This window comes from Amphimedon queenslandica, unplaced genomic scaffold, assembly GCF_000090795.2.
Source record: "Amphimedon queenslandica unplaced genomic scaffold, v1.1 AMPQUscaffold_13456, whole genome shotgun sequence".
Classification (NCBI taxonomy): Eukaryota; Metazoa; Porifera; class Demospongiae; order Haplosclerida; family Niphatidae; genus Amphimedon; species Amphimedon queenslandica.
Window position 1 is genome coordinate 30,898 of NW_003546308.1, and position 18,512 is coordinate 49,409.

The following is an 18,512-nucleotide window of genomic DNA, read 5'->3' on the forward strand; positions in this document are numbered from 1 at the left end:
ACTGATCTCATTGGTCAGAGTGTACAATGTAAACAGTCTTGTCTGTGTTATTCTAAATAAAGTCTATAATAAATTAATAACAGTAAAAAGGCGTTGTTAGAACCAAACCAAATAACAACAATGACATTAATAATTGCAAAATCTAAAATAATTATAGCGACAGTAAATCAGAATCAATTAAGCAACAAATAATGGTCGTACGCTTCAATTTAGTCTTTCTTTTTGTTGTCTTTACTTGATTGAAGCATATGGCCAATGATAGGCCACTCTTTCAAAGGATAAGTGAACTTCCAGAAGGCCCAGATTGAAAGGCACACAAAGAAAGCAGACCATCCAATCACAGCAGCTTTAGGTATGGGAATGGTAATAATCTCCCAACCAAACTTGATTACAATCAGTGTCTCTACTATTAGTGCAGTAAACACTAGCCATGAGAAACGACCGATACGATTTACACTTGCATCACTGGTCAAGAGAAATAAAAAATAAATTAGTTCATTTAAATTTAGACTCACTAACTTGGACTCAAGGAAATGGTACATCTCATGGAGGGCACAAGCTCCACTGAAAGCATATATAACTTCCCTAATGAGATTAAGGGAGTGATTAGGTGGAACCCAGAGTATAGTCTTAAGGTAGAAGACATTCAGTTCTTGCAGGAGAAACTATAAAATTAACAAATAATGGGCACTTTTTATTATACTATGATGAATGAGAATGCTATAAACACAATTTCTTTCATTAACTTTCATTGAAATAAATCATTATAATTTACAAAAGAGAGAAATGTGTTGATTACAGTTGAATAGCTATCTGGATAACTAAAGGAAGATTTATAATATGCCAATAGGCCAAGGGTTTCCCACAGGATTTTGGCATAGTGCTCATATATATGTACAAGTTCTTATGTTGTGTAGCAAGTTTGAGCTGATTCTGGACTTTTAAGAATTTTTAAAGTTGCTCAAAACCTGGCCAAAGTTAGTACAGGGATTTTTTAAAGAAATTGTCCAATTTTTTTAAATGGCCATAACTTGAAAAATTGAAGTCAGAATTAGCCCAAACTTTCTACATAGCGTAAGGATATCAATATGTATCAAAATATAACAAAATCTTGGGTTGATTTTTGAGCCATAAAAAGCATGGGCTATAGTACAGGATTATCGGCTGAGTTTTGCCAAAAATTACTAGGAGAGAATTATAACTTACAAATATTGTTAAAATGACAACGAATACAAATCGAGTGAAACTGGTGGTGTATCCCCAACTGAACTGCTCCCAGTTATAAGGAGTGAACTGACCTACAGCTCTCTTGATCTTCCCCCTATAATAATAATAATAATAAATAAATAAATACAATACAGAGACTATACTTTAAACTAGGTATCTTGAATAGCCCCCTCCAGTGATAGTTCTACAGTTAATAGTAAATACACATTGAAGGATAATAAATACACAAAAGGTAAAATATACATAGTAAGTTTGCAATATTTCATTAGTGCTACCTTCATGGCTAAGTATTTGCATGTGAGTACTCCTAGATATATACCCAAGCCATTGCAAACGGCAAAATCTAAGATCCACTACAAATTAAAGTTGCACTCTCACTTAAGGCAGTACATCCATTGGCTTACGTGATCCCACCAGCATTCACCAAAGTTTGGTAGCTGACATTCCAGAGTATACTCCAACAGTTCAAATGCTATACTAACAATATTGAGAAGCCAGACATCTCTTACTATAAGAGCCTGTCATGCGTGCATAAAAATAGATAGCATTATTTTCTTGCTCAATTATGTGTTCATCATACCTTCACATACCAACCAAGCAAATGACATAAGACAAACACGTCCATCTTATCCATAAAATGAGCAAACATCCCATCAGGGTGGTCAGGAGTATAGATACGACAGTCTTCGGCATAAGTTCTCTCGGGTAGGGGAACGCCTAGATCTGGGTCGTAAAATGTTAGGAAATATCGTGCATCATCAGCAGTCTGAGTAGGGGAAAATTAAATAATTAAAAAACAAGAACAATAACGCTATTGGCTAGCTACCAAATATTTAATGTGACAATCACTGAATGTCAGATAGTGCATACACTATATCCCAATACGACTTCATTGAGATTATTGACATTTGACAAAGAGTACAATAAATGTACATACGTGTACTACCATTATACTGACATGTACTACTATTATACATGTACATGTACATGTACCATGCATTGATTTACTTGGAAAAGAGTGAAGATGAGCAATAGAACATATACAATTACAATCACTAGGACAAACCGCCACAGGGCTAAGGAAAGTAAGTCAAGGATGACAAGAGATATCTTTATCTACTAACCTGGGTGAGGTCTGATGAAAGGCCCATCAGGCATGTGTATAACCCCAATGAGTATGAATACCAGTATCACTGCTAATGAGCCTCTGAATGTGTCAATTAATAGTAAAAAGAAAACTATAATTTTGAGGATAACATTAATATCGCCACGGCTAGCCATTTCTAATGAAATACCACGTACTATAGTACATGGTCTTTGGAGCAACTTTTAAAATCAAAATTAAACAGAATCAGCTTAAACTTTTTATACAACATAAGAACATGTATAATCATGCATCAGAAATGAAGAGGGCACACCTCCTGATGGTTTTAATGGGACAGCAGCTACACTGACGTCTTTACACTACATTGTAATAACTCTCGTACCTCCTAACATTGTGGAGCGTGTCTCCAGGTACATCATAGAGGGATATGTACAGGAGGACGCTAGTAATGAGTACCAGTACTGTAACAGTGTGAGCTCTCCTGTCAGATAATCATATTATATCAACTACATTGACTATTAAAGGGTCTTCTCACCAAAAGAATGATCTAGTTCCGTCATCAGAGAATTTATTCTCGTCATTCTGGCCCTCTTCTTTGAGTTCTTTGGGCTGGACTTTAGTCTTGCTTTTAGATTTGGACGCCATTTTTGTTTTTACACTATGACTATACCATGTGAGTGTCTACTTAATGAGCCACACCTTTTTGAGATTAGTTTGCACAATAATGATGGAAGAAATAAATATCAATAATGAAAAAAAATAATAATCATTTTGTCTATGAATTTTCTATACAATAATGCTGGCTCTGCATCTGTATTAGTCTTTCTTCTTGTTGTTTTTACTTGATTGAAGCATATGGCCAATGATAGGCCACTCTTTCAAAGGATAAGTGAACTTCCAGAAGGCCCAGATTGAAAGGCACACAAAGAAAGCAGACCATCCAATCACAGCAGCTTTAGGTATGGGAATGGTAATAATCTCCCAACCAAACTTGATTACAATCAGTGTCTCTACTATAAGAGCAGTAAACACTAGCCATGAGAAATGATTGGAACCAATACTACTAGTTTTACTATAAAAAAAAGAAATATATACTATAAAGGGCCTGGGTTTGGCTGCCTCTAACTTTGATTGAAGGAAATGATAAATTTCTTTAATGGCAGCAGCTCCACAGAATGCATAGAGACACTGTCTCATGATATTTATTGAATGATTGGGTGGGATCCAGAGTATTGTCTTGAGATAAAACCCGTTTAACTCTTGCAGTAGCCACTGTCAAAGTGCTTGTGTAATAATAAGAATATAATTGAGTTTCAACTTACGATTATAATCAGCATGACAACTGAGAAGAATTTAAAAAAACTAATGGTGTGCCCCAATGATTTCCTTCTATCAATAATGGCTTGAACATGTACATAAAATATTATCAATACTTCAAATTTGGTATCTTATATAGCTCTCTCCAATGATATCTCTGTATTATGGTAAGTGTAGATTATCATAGCATGATAGCAAAATTAAATCTTACCTCCAAATTGAAGTATCTGCATGCAAGCATTCCAAAATATATACCCAAGCCATTGCAAACGGCAAAATCTAAGATCCACTACAAATTAAAGTTGTACCTTCACTTAAGGCAGTACATCCATTGGCTTACGTGATCCCACCAGCATTCACCAAAGTTTGGTAGCTGACATTCCAGAGTATACTCCAACAGTTCAAATGCTATACTAACAATATTGAGAAGCCAGACATCTCTTACTATAAGAGCCTGTCATGTGTGTAAATAGATATGCCGGTAGTTAGTTATTGAATTCCAACTCTGTTCCTTTACCTTTGCAAACCAACCAACCAAATGAGAGGTGACAAAAATATCCATCTTATCCATAAAATGAGCAAACATCCCATCAGGGTGGTCAGGAGTATAGATACGACAGTCTTCAGCATAAGTTCTCTCAGGTAGAGAAACTCCTAAGCTAGAGTCGTAAAATGTTAGGAAATATCGTGCATCATCAGGAGTCTGAGTAGGGAAAAGTGAATTTAATTATACAGAGAAGATAAACAAACCTGGAACAGAATAAAAACTAACAAGAGACCAATGTAAACAATCAGCAACGCAAGTACAACCCTCCACATAGCTAGAGGCAACAGATTGATTATAGATCTGAGGATGTGAGTTAAAGCAGTTATGCAACTCACTGACCAGAGACAACTCCACTAACAGCTCCATGATACAGGACACATACCGAAACTACTAGAAATACTACTGCCAATGCTATTGTAGCAGATGGGCTTCCTATAGAAGCTGCGATACAAGGAAAGACAGTATAATTCAATGATGAAAAGATGAATTACTTGTTAACATTGTCAAGGGCATACTAAGGGGGCGCACTATGCAAAAAAATCAAAATCTACTGCTAGCTGGAGCCACTCCTATTATAATAAGCCATGCAGCCATGCCCGCGCCCTTAGCAACAACGTCCCTCCCTCCAAAGATCAAAGAATTAGAAGATTCTACTCCAGTGATCCACGTGCATCAGCAGGTCGGAGAAATTCATACCAAGAGAGCCATTCATTCCTTTGTGTATTATCCAATTTAATATGGCTGACGTTTTGCCAGAGACAAATATATCAGAGGAGGCAGAAGGTGAGCTTGTGTCTCGTATTTGTAATGTCCTTTTGTCATCTTAGCGAGTTTCTCTCTCTGTTTCTCCCCCACATGTCTAGTTGTGGGGTGTGGTTTTAACCTACTTTTATCTTTATTTTCTCTACAGCTGCCTTGGCTCAGCTAAGTAAAGACCCAAAGTTCCAGTCCATTCTACAAAAGCATCTTGCTGCTTCTAAAGGATCCACTTATGAAGAGTAAGTATATGTACATTTGACTATTATTTTATATTATTATATGCACATGCTTTAAAGCTATTTATTATAGCATTGATCTATTAATTACATTCCTGCAACCATTAATATTTTTATGATTGTTGGAAGTTCACGTTACATGTACTTTACCATTTTAAAAGATATTGCTCTTTTATGAGGTGGGGAGGGTATTTCTCTTGAAGTATGTCTGTTGTGGCTATGTTCTCTTGTATTTGGCATAAAAATCATAGTTGACAGCTAGCTTGCCACTCAACTTGTTTGTGTTGTTTGTGAGTACAAATAAATTTAATAATTTGTTCGTCAAGTATTTTAATGAGTACAAGAGCTAACAATAACGATAATAATAATAATGATCAATGTCAATAATTGGACACTGAAGATAATGGGATGTCATAGTATGTAGTCTTTTGGGAGCTGTTTAGCAGCTACTCTTATTAACAAGCAATGGGATGCTTCATTATACATTAAGTTGTTTGTACATTGTACATGTATGTTATTCCTATTGGATTTTGTTTTCTCTCAGTTATTGATTATCCTTTGTCATCGCATGTATCTCTTTAGCAACTTTCTGTCTGTTGCTTCTCTTGATTTTTATTCTTTCATCTCTCTCTCTTCACTTTTTTATTGAGTTACTTTACCTTCTTTCCTCTTTTCTCTCTCTCTCTCTCTCTCTCTCTCTCTCTCTCTCTCTCTCTCTCTCTCTCTCTCTCTCTCTCTCTCTCTCTCTCTCTCTCTCTCTCTCTCTCTCCCTTTCTCTCTTTTCCAGTCTTCCTATTACTATTAAGAAGCGTGTTCGTGCTCTTAAAAACATTCAGCTTGAGGTCACAAGACTGGAGGCAAAGTTCTACGAGGAAGTCCAGCGGATTGAAGCAAAATACCAAGCACTTTATCAGCCATTATTTGATAAAGTATGCTAATGATAATAATAATAACGATTGATAGTAATAACTGGATGAATGTAAAACAAGAAGGAGCAAGTAACAAATCCAATTTTGATCGGAATCAGCTCAAACTTTCTACATAACATAAGGACATCAATATGTATTAGAAAATGTAATAAAAATTGGGGGTGATTTTTGAGCCATTTTTCTGAAAAAAACCATGGGCTATAGTACAGGGTATTTTTCAGATTTTGGCTCATTTTTAAAAATAGCCATAACTTGAAAAATTTAAGTCGGAATCAGCTCAAACTTTCTACATAACATAAGGACATCAATATGTATTAGAAAATGTAATAAAAATTGGGGGTGATTTTTGAGCCATTTTTCTGAAAAAACCATGGGCTATTATAGTACAGGGTATTTTTCAGATTTTGGCTCATTTTAAAAAATAGCCATAACTTAAAAAATTGAAGTCGGAATCAGCTCAAACTTTCTACACAACATAAGGACATCAATATGTATTAGAAAATGTAATAAAAATTGGGGGTGATTTTTGAGCCATTTTTTTGAAAAAACGATGGGCTATAGCCCAGGGTATTTTTCAGATTTTGGCTCATTTTTTAAAATAGCCATAACTTGAAAAATTGAAGTCGGAATCAGCTCAAACTTTCTACATAACATAAGGACATCAATATGTATTAGAAAATGTAATAAAAATTGGGGGTGATTTTTGAGCCATTTTTCTGAAAAAACCATGGGCTATTATAGTACAGGGTATTTTTCAGATTTTGGCTCATTTTAAAAAATAGCCATAACTTGAAAAATTGAAGTCGGAATCAGCTCAAACTTTCTACACAGCATAAGGACATCAATATGTATCAGAAAATGTAATAAAAATTGGGGGTGATTTTTGGGCCATTTTTCTGAAAAAACCATGGGCTATAGCCCAGGGTATTTTTCAGATTTTGGCTCATTTTTAAAATAGCCATAACTTGAAAAATTGAAGTCGGAATCAGCTCAAACTTTCTACACAGCATAAGGACATCAATATGTATCAGGTCTCCTCATTGTTTTACATTCAGATGCATGTAGTATTAATTTTAATTTATTTTGTATTGTTTCATGATTGATAGAGAGAGCAGATATTGACTGGAGCTTATGAGCCATCACCAGATGAAACTAAATGGACACTCAGTGAGGATGAGGACGAGGAAGATGAAGAGAGTAAGTGCTACATGTACATGTATATTAATTTATTATTTTTATGATATTTTATTATTTTTGATTTTTTTAATTTTATTTTTTATCATTTTTCTAATATTTTTTATTATTTTTATAATATTTTTTATTATTTTAATTATTTTAATTATTTTTTATAATATTATTTTTGATTTTTATTTTATTTTTATTTTAAAATTATTTTTATCATATTTTATTATTATTTTTTTTATTTATGTTAATTGAATCTTCACGCCGATACACCAATTGCTTTCTTTAACAAAAGTTCTCGCAATACATTTACATGTAATGATGTACATGTTTATTGAGCAGGATATCAATATCAATATTTATTTTTTTAAACTCAAGTATTATATTGCTGATAATTTTGAAGAGCTCAACTTTAGTGAACTGCTAATTTTTTGAGTCATTGGCTGGTTTTACATGTACATGTACACGTACATGTAATTTGACGAATTTGTGGCCACGTGACATTGAGCATACGCATTATGGCTCAAAATGGTAGCTTTTGACAGCAAAATGCCAAATCTACCTCCTCTAAGATCACAAGTGCTATACGTAACTGGTTCGTAGCTCATGCTTGTACATGAATAGTGTGTCTGTGTCTGCCTGTTTCTGTCTGTGTTTTGGTGTCCCGCTGATGTCAGTTAATTTATTGCGTGGGTGGATATTCATCACATGAATAGCAGCTCCAGCCTCTTTCATTAATATGCTATTATCATTTATACAAAATTGAGACATTTTATTGTATTTATTTCTAAAAATAGACATTACATGTGCACGTATGTATCTATATTTTGTATTGACATTATTATTGTATAAAAACTATTATTATTTCTAAAATGCTAATACACACGCTACATTATAAAAACAATAAGGTAATCCGTATTGAAGTGTTAAAAGTACCAGAACTGAGACTACTAGTAAGAAATAAGTGATACAGCAACTTTCAATTGAAAATAACAAGTCATGTGTCGTCACCTTAGTCTCTAGGACCATACATGTACATATTATTATTACAGTCTGTTGGGATTTTCCCTGGGAAGGTCATGCTATAGTAATGATTCAATACTCTATCCAAACTATTATTAGTAGCCAGTGTATTAGAGTATGGTCAGTAGTGTGAGAGCATAGCCTTTCAGAGTCTGTTCTACTGTATAAACTTTTGCCATCACATGATGTCTGGATGAAGTTGCTTAGTCTTTTTGAACACTATTACCTACTACTCAAGTTAACAAGTTAATGTTAACTAAAGCCTGGCTCATTCCCTTATTTGAATATAAGGCTTAACTTTGGGCTATTGTTCATGTATAAAGATCACAATTTAGACTTGCGATCTATGCATGGTCACTGTTAGATTTAGAAATAATTTTGGGAGACTAATATAACTAAAAATGGGAGACCTATGTAAGCTAAATAAGATGAGGAGATTTCAAGAGACCTAGACTAAACTTGGGTGTCCCAAACTCTTCTAAACTCCCTCTAGATCCAACAGTGTCTGCAGGTATAACTGACATAAATGTAGCCCTTTTCTTTATGGAATTAACTATAAGTGACTGAGTGTTTCTAACTATAAGTGATTGAGTGTTTCAGCAGCTGCTTTCATTGTTGAGTGAAGTTTGCCCTGTTGCCTGTAGTCTAACATTACACAGTGTATTATTGGTGTACTTTGGTGAGTTTGGTAACAATAGACACACAATATCTTTTCTCCTTCCAAGGAGACAATCATTTCCATGTTGCAACGAATAATAATAATAATAATAATATTGCTTATCCTTAGTGTCACTATTCCTTAGTTGTTAGTTTGTGCTGGTGATAATTCAGTAATGACACTCCAATTGCATTAAAGAGTGTGTGCTGTACATTATATGCATGGTATATCCTGTGAAGTGTTTTTTAATGGTTTCTTAAGTTGATGGCCCTCTTCTGTGTAAACTGCAAGCTTGCAAAGAGATGTTTTTTATCTGACCACAATACTGATATTAATGCTTGTACCTATAGTGTTCAGCTGCTTCATGTTACACTTCAACCTTCTCTCTCTCTCTCTCTCTCTCTCTCTCTCTCTCTCTCTCTCTCTCTCTCTCTCTCTCTCTCTCTCTCTCTCTCTTTCTCTCTCTCTCTCTCTCTCTCCCTCTCTCTCCCTCTCTCTCCCCCCCTCTCTCTCCTCTAGAGCCTAAGCCTGTTACAAATGGGGATGATAATGGTGATGACTCAGCAGTAAAGGTGTGTTCTCTCCAGCTGGTTTATTGTATGCTTAAGGATCTACTTTTGGTTGACTAAGCATTTCTTTTTGTTTAATCTTCCCTTGTGTGTCTGGGCATGAATCTGCAAGCCTTTGATAGTCCCTCCTTGGCCTGATTTGCCATGAAAACAATTGACACAGCTCCTCTTTAATGGCTTCTGTTTTTACTTTATCTTTTCTTCTCTCTCCTCTTGTCTCTCCCTACGTCCTTCCCCTCCATCTCTCTGTCTCCCTTGCTCTTCCTCTTTCTTTCAGGATAAAGAGAGCCTCATTACTAACGGTACAAAAGAATCTGACACAGATTCAGGTACACAGAATGCTAGTATCAGATGATGCTACATGTGACTTACGATCATCTTCTTATCATTAGGTAAAGGTGTTCCTGGTTTCTGGCTCACTGCCCTGAGGAATATTGATGTTTTCAATGAGTATATCATGGTGAGTATATATCACTAGCTATTAATGGTCCGGTCTAATACATGTACGGTGTACATGTGTTGCATTTATTATGCATGTAGTTGGGTCCAATAGACTTTTGGTATATTATTGTGTGTGTATAGTATACTTTGTATCTTACTAGGATCACGATGAGGCGATACTGGAGCATTTAACTGACATCAAACTGACCTATGCTGATGAAAGAGGACTGGTGAGAGAGGGAGGGAGAGAGGGAGAGGGAGAGAATATTCTCATTCTGGATACAACATTAATGCAATATGTCATTTCTATAGGATTTCACGCTGGATTTTCATTTCTCCGATAACGAGTACTTCACTAATAACGTTCTCACTAAAAAGTACACTGTCTCTTGCGAGGTTTCACCAGACGATCCTTTTGGATTTGAAGGTCCCACAATAACTGAAGTGAAGGGGTAATATAAAACACACTTCTCCCTCAGCCTCTCATTTTTTCTCCAAGTCTCTATGTGTTCTGTATAGCAGGAAATTTTGAAGGGAATTAAATTTAGCGAATTGGCATTATGATAGCCATTTGGCAAAATAAAATCTGCCATTTTGAGCCATTATACGCATGCTCAATGGCACATGGCCACTACTCCACCAAATTTAACTCCCTCCAAAATTTCCCACTATATGGTATTATGTTTTATGATTATTCAATTACATGTGCATGTGCATAAGAACCAGTATTGGTCCTGATGTGAGTACTACATAGCGTCTATCCCATTGATGGTTGATGGGGAGTTACCGTCTCACAACAAGGAAGAGTTGTAAAGGGAAACCTAGTTTTACATCTTTATTTGTTTCCTGCTTCTCTTCACTAAAGAGAACAGATAGACTGGCCTCTGATACACTATCGGCTGTGACCTTTCCATCGATTACACTTTTAAATTTTTTTCCCTTTCCTAATTTCCTTTTGAATTATTTCCGCTCATATCCTTAGCCACCCACTCAATCACTATCTCCCCCTTTACTCACTTCCTCTGTCTATCATGTCTATACCTTTTCATTTGCATCCATTCCATGATGTGTGTATGATTTGTACTGATGTACACTGTGTGTGCATTGTTGCAGGTGTAAGATTGATTGGAAGAAGGGTAAGAATGTAACTGTTAAAACTGTCAAGAAGAAACAAAAGAATAAAGGTTGGGCTTTTATTTTTTTACTTTACAAAACATATTTTTCTTCCTTTCTCTCCTCTCTCTCTCTCTCCCTCCCTTCCCCCTCTCTCTCTTTCCTCAGGTAAAGGTCAATCTCGTGTGGTGACTAAGACGGTTCCTAACGAGTCTTTCTTTAATTTCTTTTCTCCTCCTGATCGTGAGTAACTTTTACAAAAAAATTTATACTAATTTTATTGTATTTTTTTCTCCCTCTGTACCTCTATATCCAGCTAACACCTTTGACTCAATGGTGAGTTATCAAATGTAATGTAATGTACCCTGGGTTCTGCCTAGAAAAAAATTATAGAGATGGTTGGAGACCAATATTGTTCCTCTTAAATTTATCTACACCATACTAGTAGCATTCTTTATGTATGGTTATTAGTATTAATTGGATGGTTGGTCTAAGTGATGAACTGGTTGGTTCATTTGTTGAGGTGGTTGTCCCGATCACCCCCGACCACCATAGGTAGCAGAACTATGTTAATATATAAATGTATGTAAAGGACTGATGTGTTGCCCAGTTACCAGTGTGTGTGTGTGTGTGTCTATTAGCTTGTTGTTCTCCTCAGATCAATCCTATTATATTACAGCACTGCCTTTAGTGGTTGTGTAAACAATGATGCCCAAAGGGTAGACCTTTGATGTCTCTAATTACCTTTTAATGCTCCAGCAGTTGTATGATCTGATCTACATACACAATGTACTTGTGTAAGTGTGTGTATGCATTTCTATATTCCTTGCTTTTCAGTCGCTTGATGTACATGTATATGTATGCTTATGATGAGTTGCTACCTTATGCTGGTGTGTATGGAGTTCCACTCTTTCATAAGTCAGTGTAATCAGATTTCCACCCAAAAGCCACTCACAAAAAAGACATTTGAAAACTTAGACTAAACAATTCTTTGCCCTGTTGCCGGGTTAGAAGAATGCTGTACCTTGTCTAATTCTCTATCCCATTCACTATCTGTAATAGTCCTATAATAGCCATACACCGAATGCCCCAAGTGTGTGCTAGAATTTGGTACTTGCAGCTGTTTGTTGTCTCCCATTGATTGTTATCATCCATTGTGTTGTTAGGAGGAGACTGAAGCTGCTGATCTCTCGATGCAGTTGGAGGGAGACATGAGTAGAGCTGAGTTCATCAGAGACAGGCTCATACCTAAAGCAGTTCTGTATTTTACTGGTGACCTTATTGATGAAGAGGAAGGGGAGTCTGTAAGTATCTCTCTCTCTCTCTCTCTCTCTCTCTTTTATTCCATAATATATATACTGGTACATATATTTTTGTGTGATTTATCAACTTGAGGCAAAATTTAGATACAATGTGACAATATTTATGTAATCATTGTGCATAGCCCTGGAAAGATCCACTCATTATATAATTGTCATTTCTTTTATTTCTTTCCAGATGTATGATGAAGATGATGATGAGGATGATAGTGACCCAGAAGCAGATGAATACAATGCCAGCTCTGATGTAAGTACTACAAATATCCAATCCATTGATTCTACAGTAATACAGCATTTATTATAATGGGAATTTGTTTGTGATGTCTCACTTTTTGCTTCTATTAATATTTAAAAGCTCATGTATGTGTCAGCAGTGTAGCACTCTTTTATTATAATGCTTGTTTTCTGTCCTGTGTTTATATCTGCTTAAATTGGCTTGCATGTTAATAAAAGCATCTTGCTATCAAATAAGTTAAACCTTGAATATTATATATATATATACATGCATTATGCATGCTACATGTAGCTCCAATGAACATGCCAATACAGCTAACCACATATATGTTGTGTGGTTTAGAAACACTATAGGCAGTGTTGTACATGTACATGTGTATAGGCCCATGATGGCTGATGGATTTATACTGCTTGTCATTTTAATATGAGTCATGGGTAACTTAGGTAATCTTTCTAAAGGACTTGCTCGCTCCTCCTCCTCTCTCCCAAAGCATTCTACGTCTCTCCCAAGTTCGTTTATTGGTGGACATGGGCAACGCATTTATTGCCACAGCCTTTGTTTCTGTGTCTTTGGTATCATCCTGTGGTTTGTGGGCTAATATCACTTGTGTCCTGAGTTTATTAATGCATTATGGATTGAAATTCAAGGCAAAATGGGAATTTGTCATTCCCATGGCAGTATTATACTGATGAATGTTAGGGGAGGCTACTTAGCTTTGCTGGTTCATAAATTTTTTCATTTTGTCTGGCTTGCCGTTGTCATCCCAATTATGATTCATATGGAAATATTGCAGTTATAGAATGTGTAATTGTGTGTGGTATTAAAATGTAATAGTAATAATAATAATAATAATAATAATAAATTTTGTGTTAATTATGATTTATTTATGCTTGCAAGCATATCACGTTAGAACTTTTTATCCTCCAATTAGATTTCTGTTGACAATAAATTTCTTTCTGCTTTCTTTAGATTCAGAAAGCAAAGCCACCAGAGTGTAAACAGCAATGATTATCGGAGAGAAAAAAAAAGAACATTACCCTGACATCCAATTAATGTATATTATTAATAACAATAAGAACACACACACACTACTTGTTTCAAATTAAAAATTAAATAAGTTCAATATAATTCTAAATTAAAATGAAAGAAGTAATATATGCAATTCTAAATGAAGGCAATAAATAATTCTTTGGTTAACATGCACATCTAAAATGTATAATACAATAATTACAATATCTTTCATTTTGTGCTGGGCTTGCTGCTCAGTTTCCCAGTTAAGAACTGAAACAGTGTCATTTTCTCTCTCTCTTCAACCACTTCAGTGTAGTATTCATTAAGGAGCTCCCATAGATTGGATACTACTAGTCTTCTGCTCATTATCAGTTGATGAATGTCAACTAGTTTTGATAGCAGCTCCCCTCCTTTATCAAAAGTAAAATACACCATATCTCTATCAGCTATTGAACAGGCCATCCACTGCAGCAATGCTTTTAGCTCAGGATCGCCGCCGAAAGCACCACACCCCCAATTACCTGTAGCCACGCCCATCATGCGTCCGCAGGGAGTCATGCCGGTTTCTCCTGAAAACCCGCTATAAGCTTTAGTCAGTTCCCTGGAGAGTCTAGTTCTCTCGTATTGTCGCCATTGCCATTTACGATTGAATATAAGAGCATCAATAGCAACTACTCGGACTTGTTTCCGACCCCAGTCGTCCAGGTGGGTCTGGTCTTTATAATCCCCGCCCCATTCAAAACTATTAGAGTACCCACGATAAGTGCTGAACTGCTCGGCCCCAATAACTAATAGACTCTCGTTGGGCGAGAGTTCTTCGGTGAAAAGACGAGAAAGCAATAACTCCGGACATATTAGAAACCTTATTTCCTCTTGGACGCACCCGTAGTCTAGGACTCCGCCCCCAATGTACTTGTTAGCAAAATCAACTTGTAACATTCCGTGTCCCTGATCCTCTATAGTCCCTGTGGAGCTCACGTGAAGGGAAGTAAAAGGTTTTGTGGATTGGTCCCAGTTTGGGGCCTCTTTGAGTACTTGACGACTGAATGTGACGGCCCCCGAGGGCATTGAGGATAGTACTCGTTTGAAATAATGCAAAATACACTGTAGTTTATGGAGCTGTTTCTTGATTGGTCTGGAGCAGAGGAGACTGTTGAAATTGATGCTTGGAAATGAAGCGAATTCCGAGTCGGAGGCGTTAGAGTTACGTCGTGGATAAGTACAGAATAAAGCATTAGCCAGTAGACATGCTACCTGCTCCTGTGACATAGTGAGAGAATAGGACACACCTTTGGAGAGGAGAGGAACAGCGTGGGTCATTATCTGTGGGAGATTTAGCACCAGCTTCTTCAATGGAGGAAGGACGGTGCTAAAGAATCTATCGGTTTCTTCTTTGGTTTGATGTCTCGCGAAATAAGCATGAAGGAGCTGGAACTTCCACTTGCCACGAAATCTAGAATTATAAGTTAAGATGGCTTCCTCAAGCTCGAAAGAATTCCTGATTGGTTTTGATAGTGCTTGAGTGATGAGCACCCATTTCTTGACCAGTTTTGAGCCAGGTACTGGATACAAGCACTGAGATGAGGTTGGCATTCTGACGTGACTATCGTCCCATACGTCTCTGTAAGTAGGCGGGGTTGGAGTAGGCGGGGTTAGTCTTGGGACGCATCCATCGGTTTTAAAAGTGACGCAGTGAGACGCAGAGCCTCTCAGAGGCGGAAGAATGGGCGTGGCAGAGGGTCCGAAACAGATCTCGTTGAGTGGGGTACAGCCCCACGTCTGTGCCTGTTTCACGGGAGAAGGGAGAGAGGGGGAAGGGGGAGGAGATTCACTGACGTGAGAACAATCCGAAACATCTAAAAATTAAATAAAATTACTTTTTCATAGTAAAAAGGTATAGCCAGCGTGGGCTTTCTTAAAAAAGGTTTATTCAGTAAAGTGTAACAAAACAGAGAATCTTCTCTTAGCTAAAATACCTTGCACTATAATAGTAAATGACTTGAAGCAACTTTAAAATTCATTAAAAAATCCAAATTTGATTGGAATCAGTTCAATGTTGATACACAACATAAGGACATGTATGTGCATCAAAATAAATTATAAAAATGGAGAATTCTCTCCTAGTCATTTTTGACGGAATTTGGCCAAAGACCCTGTACAGGGATTTGAACCAGATTTTTGAGCAACTTTTAAAACTGGTTAAAATCCTATTGCGATTGGAATCACTTCAAAATTCAATACTTAACATTTACGTATAAATATATTTATACCTTCTTCACTTGAAACATAGATAGTGCTCGAAATAGTGCTTGAAACTTCTTCATTTGTTTCTCCTTTGGGTCTTTTCGGTTTGTAGCTGGTTGATGGCGAATGAGAAAGAAACAGCTCCGTTAATGTAGTCTGTCTCTTTCCAGTACCACCAACCTTCTCTCCTTTGCTGTCTTTAGAAGAGCAGGAGGAGGTAGGAGAAGGTAAAGATTCTTTTCTCGAGGCAGAAAAAGACGCTGCCATATTATTGACACGCCTACAATTTTAACACCCACGCAAAAGGGAGGGGCTCGCATTCTTCAAAATCAAAAATCAATAATAATAATAATAATAAATGTGATAACTGGATTAAAAAAGACTAACATTGTTGTCCCTATATAAGTGATAAAGTGTAATAAAAATATAAAAAATCTTTCCCTAAGTTGATAATATTTATAAAGCTACATAATGTAGAGATTTATATGCCAACCAATTTCTAGTCCTATTTTATCGCTAGTCAGAATCTTCGTGTATAGGAGAAGGAAGAACATCTTCAGTGTAGTTTGAAAGGTCAGGATAATCTGCTGCCCCATCATAGATAGGGTTAACTAATACAGTGGCATCTATAGGCTTCTTTGCAGCAGATCCCTTGCCATTTTTCTTCTTTTTCCTGTAATGTGTGAGAGAGAGAGAGAGAAAGAAAGAAAGAAGCACAAAGATGAAAGGAAAGATGCCAGCACTCATTTGGCACTATTGTTTCATTCCAGTTCCAAAAATGGAAACACAGCTGGTGAAGAATAGTATTAATCGTTTGAAACGGCACTCAAGGAAACCTAGCAGAGTCTGGCTTACTACAACCCAACTAGGGCTGCCCAGCTTTGTACACATTGCACACAAAATTCATATATAACCTTATTTACTATAAAGCCATTGACCTAATTGATTTAACAATTTAAATTTGACTCACTTGTAGATTAAATATGATACTATTAGAACAAGGAATGCAAAGGCTAACACAATTACGATAGGCACAATGTACGATGAAGCACCTGCAGCATCTTCCCCACTTAGAGATACGCTGGTTTCCTGCAATGAACGATAAGGATTCGTCATATACTCATTCCAATTGCAATTCCATGGAGACCATTTCCACAGTAACTTACAGTAGGAGTGGAAGATGCAGAAGTACTGCTGCCACTGCTGCTACTGGTGGGTTGACCTGTATGGGCTTTGTCAGACTCTTTCTGTCCTTGAGATGGTGGTGTGGGTGCCCCAGGTGGAGTACTTGTCAAAACTGGAGGAGTTGCTACAGATGTTAGATTTGAAACACATCATACATATGCACACATATACCTTGTACACACACTCTCACTCGCACACACACACACAAGAACTTACGTGTTGGATGCTTCTTGTCATCACCCTCTCCCCTCTCTCCACCTTCTTGGGTCCTAGGACAGCAGACGTAATCAGCTTGCAGATACCGCCTAAGCGATGAATCATGACAGACATGTTTTACCTAAAGAAAGTGTATAACTAAGTTAGAGGTTTGTCATATTACACAATGTTACATCGAGAGTGGTTTGCATATACAGATGCGCATAGGCCAACTTGTAACACATGAAAGAAAACGCTGTAAAAGCAGCTCTTTATTAATCAGAATTAAGTTTGCCACCACATGTAAAGAGGCACGCAGCCTAATGGCTATCATGATGCCAAACTAACCTCTGTTGATCGGAGACTCATAGAAACATCAGCACATGCTCCTTCTCCACCTGCGACCCATTCTTCCTCTGTTTTGCAGTTCAGTATATTAGTACCACTAGTTACTATTTTACAATCTGTGCCTAAAACAACTCATTAATAGTGCTTAGGACTCTATTCCTCTTTTTTTACCTCCGTTAACATTCTCTGCCTTGTCGTCTGGAAGTACACACACTGCTACTGGAAACTCCAAAAGTCTGTTCTCAACGACATGACAGACTTCGTTACCGAAACATGTTTTATAATCGCAAGGATTGGGCTGGTCGTTAGACTGTACTGTTGCAATAGCTAATGAAAGGAGCAATATAATCTGTAGAGAAAGGTAGAAAGGGGCTTTAGACTTATAGTAAAATAATGGTTGATTATACAGAGAGGGCTCATGCAAGACAATAGGAACTGGTTGAGATATGCCCCATATAATGAGCACTTGAGGGGTATTAGCACTTGAGGTGTTTGTATGGTGCAGACAGTTTACCCAGTGACTCTTCATCTTGCACTTGTGGGGCAACGCCCTCTTTACCACCGACCTCTCCAAAAGCACTTAACTTAACGGTATAACGAGGCCTTCGGGCTTGTTGCTTCAAAACAGAAGACCACTAGCGGTTATGCGCTTCTGCCGCAGCTTGTAGACAGTGATCCTGGCTGACTGAGATAAAGCAGCAAGCAGAGACGGCTTGCTAAGGACCCGAGGGAAACGGGAAGGAAAAGTTTGCGAAGGATGTTGTAGTAATTAATTGCCTGCTGCAAACAACTGGAAATGAATAAACTGAATCAAAAATTCATTATTGCTCTGGGCGTGTCTATCGACACGTGCCTCGTGCTGTATAAAT

At 37.0% G+C, this 18,512-nt stretch overlaps 5 protein-coding genes across 6 annotated transcripts; 1 reads left to right on the plus strand and 4 right to left on the minus strand.

The window, feature by feature from the left end:
• Nucleotides 1–17: 17 nt before the first annotated feature.
• LOC100636278 (phosphatidylserine synthase 2-like) lies at nt 18–3,009 on the minus strand. The gene is made up of 11 exons (XM_003385576.3): nt 2,868–3,009; nt 2,715–2,813; nt 2,352–2,434; nt 2,236–2,303; nt 1,808–1,993; nt 1,632–1,745; nt 1,503–1,580; nt 1,371–1,411; nt 1,207–1,321; nt 520–665; nt 18–465 (listed from the first exon to the last, which is right to left on the minus strand). The coding sequence occupies exons 1-11, from the start codon at nt 2,975–2,977 to the stop codon at nt 210–212; spliced, it is 1,296 nt and encodes a 431-aa protein (XP_003385624.1). The 5' UTR covers nt 2,978–3,009; the 3' UTR covers nt 18–209.
• Nucleotides 3,010–3,037: 28 nt separating this feature from the next.
• LOC100636405 (phosphatidylserine synthase 2-like) lies at nt 3,038–4,771 on the minus strand. Of its 2 annotated transcripts, none has more exons than XM_019995027.1 (10): nt 4,688–4,771; nt 4,536–4,637; nt 4,400–4,470; nt 4,167–4,352; nt 3,990–4,103; nt 3,861–3,938; nt 3,766–3,806; nt 3,655–3,718; nt 3,459–3,604; nt 3,038–3,404 (listed from the first exon to the last, which is right to left on the minus strand). In XM_019995027.1, the coding sequence occupies exons 1-10, from the start codon at nt 4,707–4,709 to the stop codon at nt 3,149–3,151; spliced, it is 1,080 nt and encodes a 359-aa protein (XP_019850586.1). In that variant the 5' UTR covers nt 4,710–4,771; the 3' UTR covers nt 3,038–3,148. The 2 variants fall into 2 exon arrangements, with proteins under 2 accessions (XP_019850586.1, XP_019850585.1); XM_019995026.1 differs by having other exon boundaries at nt 3,655–3,721.
• Nucleotides 4,772–4,840: 69 nt separating this feature from the next.
• On the plus strand, nt 4,841–13,688 carry LOC100636530 (nucleosome assembly protein 1-like 1). The gene is made up of 15 exons (XM_003385578.3): nt 4,841–4,979; nt 5,107–5,194; nt 5,979–6,120; nt 7,227–7,317; nt 9,503–9,555; nt 9,830–9,881; nt 9,945–10,012; nt 10,155–10,223; nt 10,306–10,445; nt 11,107–11,177; nt 11,275–11,349; nt 11,423–11,442; nt 12,273–12,410; nt 12,604–12,672; nt 13,630–13,688. The coding sequence occupies exons 1-15, from the start codon at nt 4,934–4,936 to the stop codon at nt 13,666–13,668; spliced, it is 1,161 nt and encodes a 386-aa protein (XP_003385626.1). The 5' UTR covers nt 4,841–4,933; the 3' UTR covers nt 13,669–13,688.
• Nucleotides 13,689–13,781: 93 nt separating this feature from the next.
• On the minus strand, nt 13,782–16,194 carry LOC100636657 (poly(ADP-ribose) glycohydrolase-like). Its single transcript, XM_003385579.2, has 2 exons — nt 15,942–16,194; nt 13,782–15,527 (listed from the first exon to the last, which is right to left on the minus strand). Exons 1-2 carry the CDS (start codon nt 16,180–16,182, stop codon nt 13,900–13,902), a joined length of 1,869 nt encoding a protein of 622 aa, XP_003385627.1. The 5' UTR covers nt 16,183–16,194; the 3' UTR covers nt 13,782–13,899.
• A 2-nt stretch (nt 16,195–16,196) lies between these two features.
• Nucleotides 16,197–18,398, minus strand: LOC109581170 (uncharacterized). Its single transcript, XM_019995028.1, has 7 exons — nt 18,158–18,398; nt 17,815–17,992; nt 17,644–17,765; nt 17,317–17,437; nt 17,082–17,224; nt 16,886–17,004; nt 16,197–16,588 (listed from the first exon to the last, which is right to left on the minus strand). The coding sequence occupies exons 1-7, from the start codon at nt 18,170–18,172 to the stop codon at nt 16,432–16,434; spliced, it is 855 nt and encodes a 284-aa protein (XP_019850587.1). The 5' UTR covers nt 18,173–18,398; the 3' UTR covers nt 16,197–16,431.
• Nucleotides 18,399–18,512: the final 114 nt, after the last annotated feature.

Bases quoted from the DNA above. Each gene is read 5' to 3' on its own strand.
- LOC100636278 (XM_003385576.3), bottom strand. From the start codon at position 2,977: ATGGCGTCCAAATCTAAAAGCAAGACTAAAGTCCAGCCCAAAGAACTC. The intron at 1,581-1,631 runs GTAAGCCAATGG...TTTAATTTGTAG, and splicing joins GTGAATGCTGGTGGGATCAC to TGGATCTTAGATTTTGCCGT. The intron at 666-1,206 runs GTAAGTTATAAT...TTAATTTTATAG, and splicing joins TTGTCATTTTAACAATATTT to TTTCTCCTGCAAGAACTGAA.
- LOC100636405 (XM_019995026.1), bottom strand. From the start codon at position 4,709: ATGCCCTTGACAATGTTAACAA. The intron at 4,353-4,399 runs GTTTGTTTATCT...TTCCCTACTCAG, and splicing joins TAGTTTTTATTCTGTTCCAG to ACTCCTGATGATGCACGATA. The intron at 3,722-3,765 runs GTATTGATAATA...CATTATTGATAG, and splicing joins TATAAGATACCAAATTTGAA to AAGGAAATCATTGGGGCACA.
- LOC100636530 (XM_003385578.3), top strand. From the start codon at position 4,934: ATGGCTGACGTTTTGCCAGAGACAAATATATCAGAGGAGGCAGAAG. The intron at 6,121-7,226 runs GTATGCTAATGA...CATGATTGATAG, and splicing joins ATCAGCCATTATTTGATAAA to AGAGAGCAGATATTGACTGG. The intron at 12,411-12,603 runs GTAAGTATCTCT...ATTTCTTTCCAG, and splicing joins ATGAAGAGGAAGGGGAGTCT to ATGTATGATGAAGATGATGA.
- LOC100636657 (XM_003385579.2), bottom strand. From the start codon at position 16,182: ATGGCAGCGTCTTTTTCTGCCTCGAGAAAAGAATCTTTACCTTCTCCT. The intron at 15,528-15,941 runs GTATAAATATAT...TTTAATTTTTAG, and splicing joins CTATGTTTCAAGTGAAGAAG to ATGTTTCGGATTGTTCTCAC.
- LOC109581170 (XM_019995028.1), bottom strand. The intron at 17,438-17,643 runs GTTAGTTTGGCA...CACTTTCTTTAG, and splicing joins TGAGTCTCCGATCAACAGAG to GTAAAACATGTCTGTCATGA. The intron at 17,225-17,316 runs GTAAGTTCTTGT...TAACATCTGTAG, and splicing joins TGACAAGAAGCATCCAACAC to CAACTCCTCCAGTTTTGACA.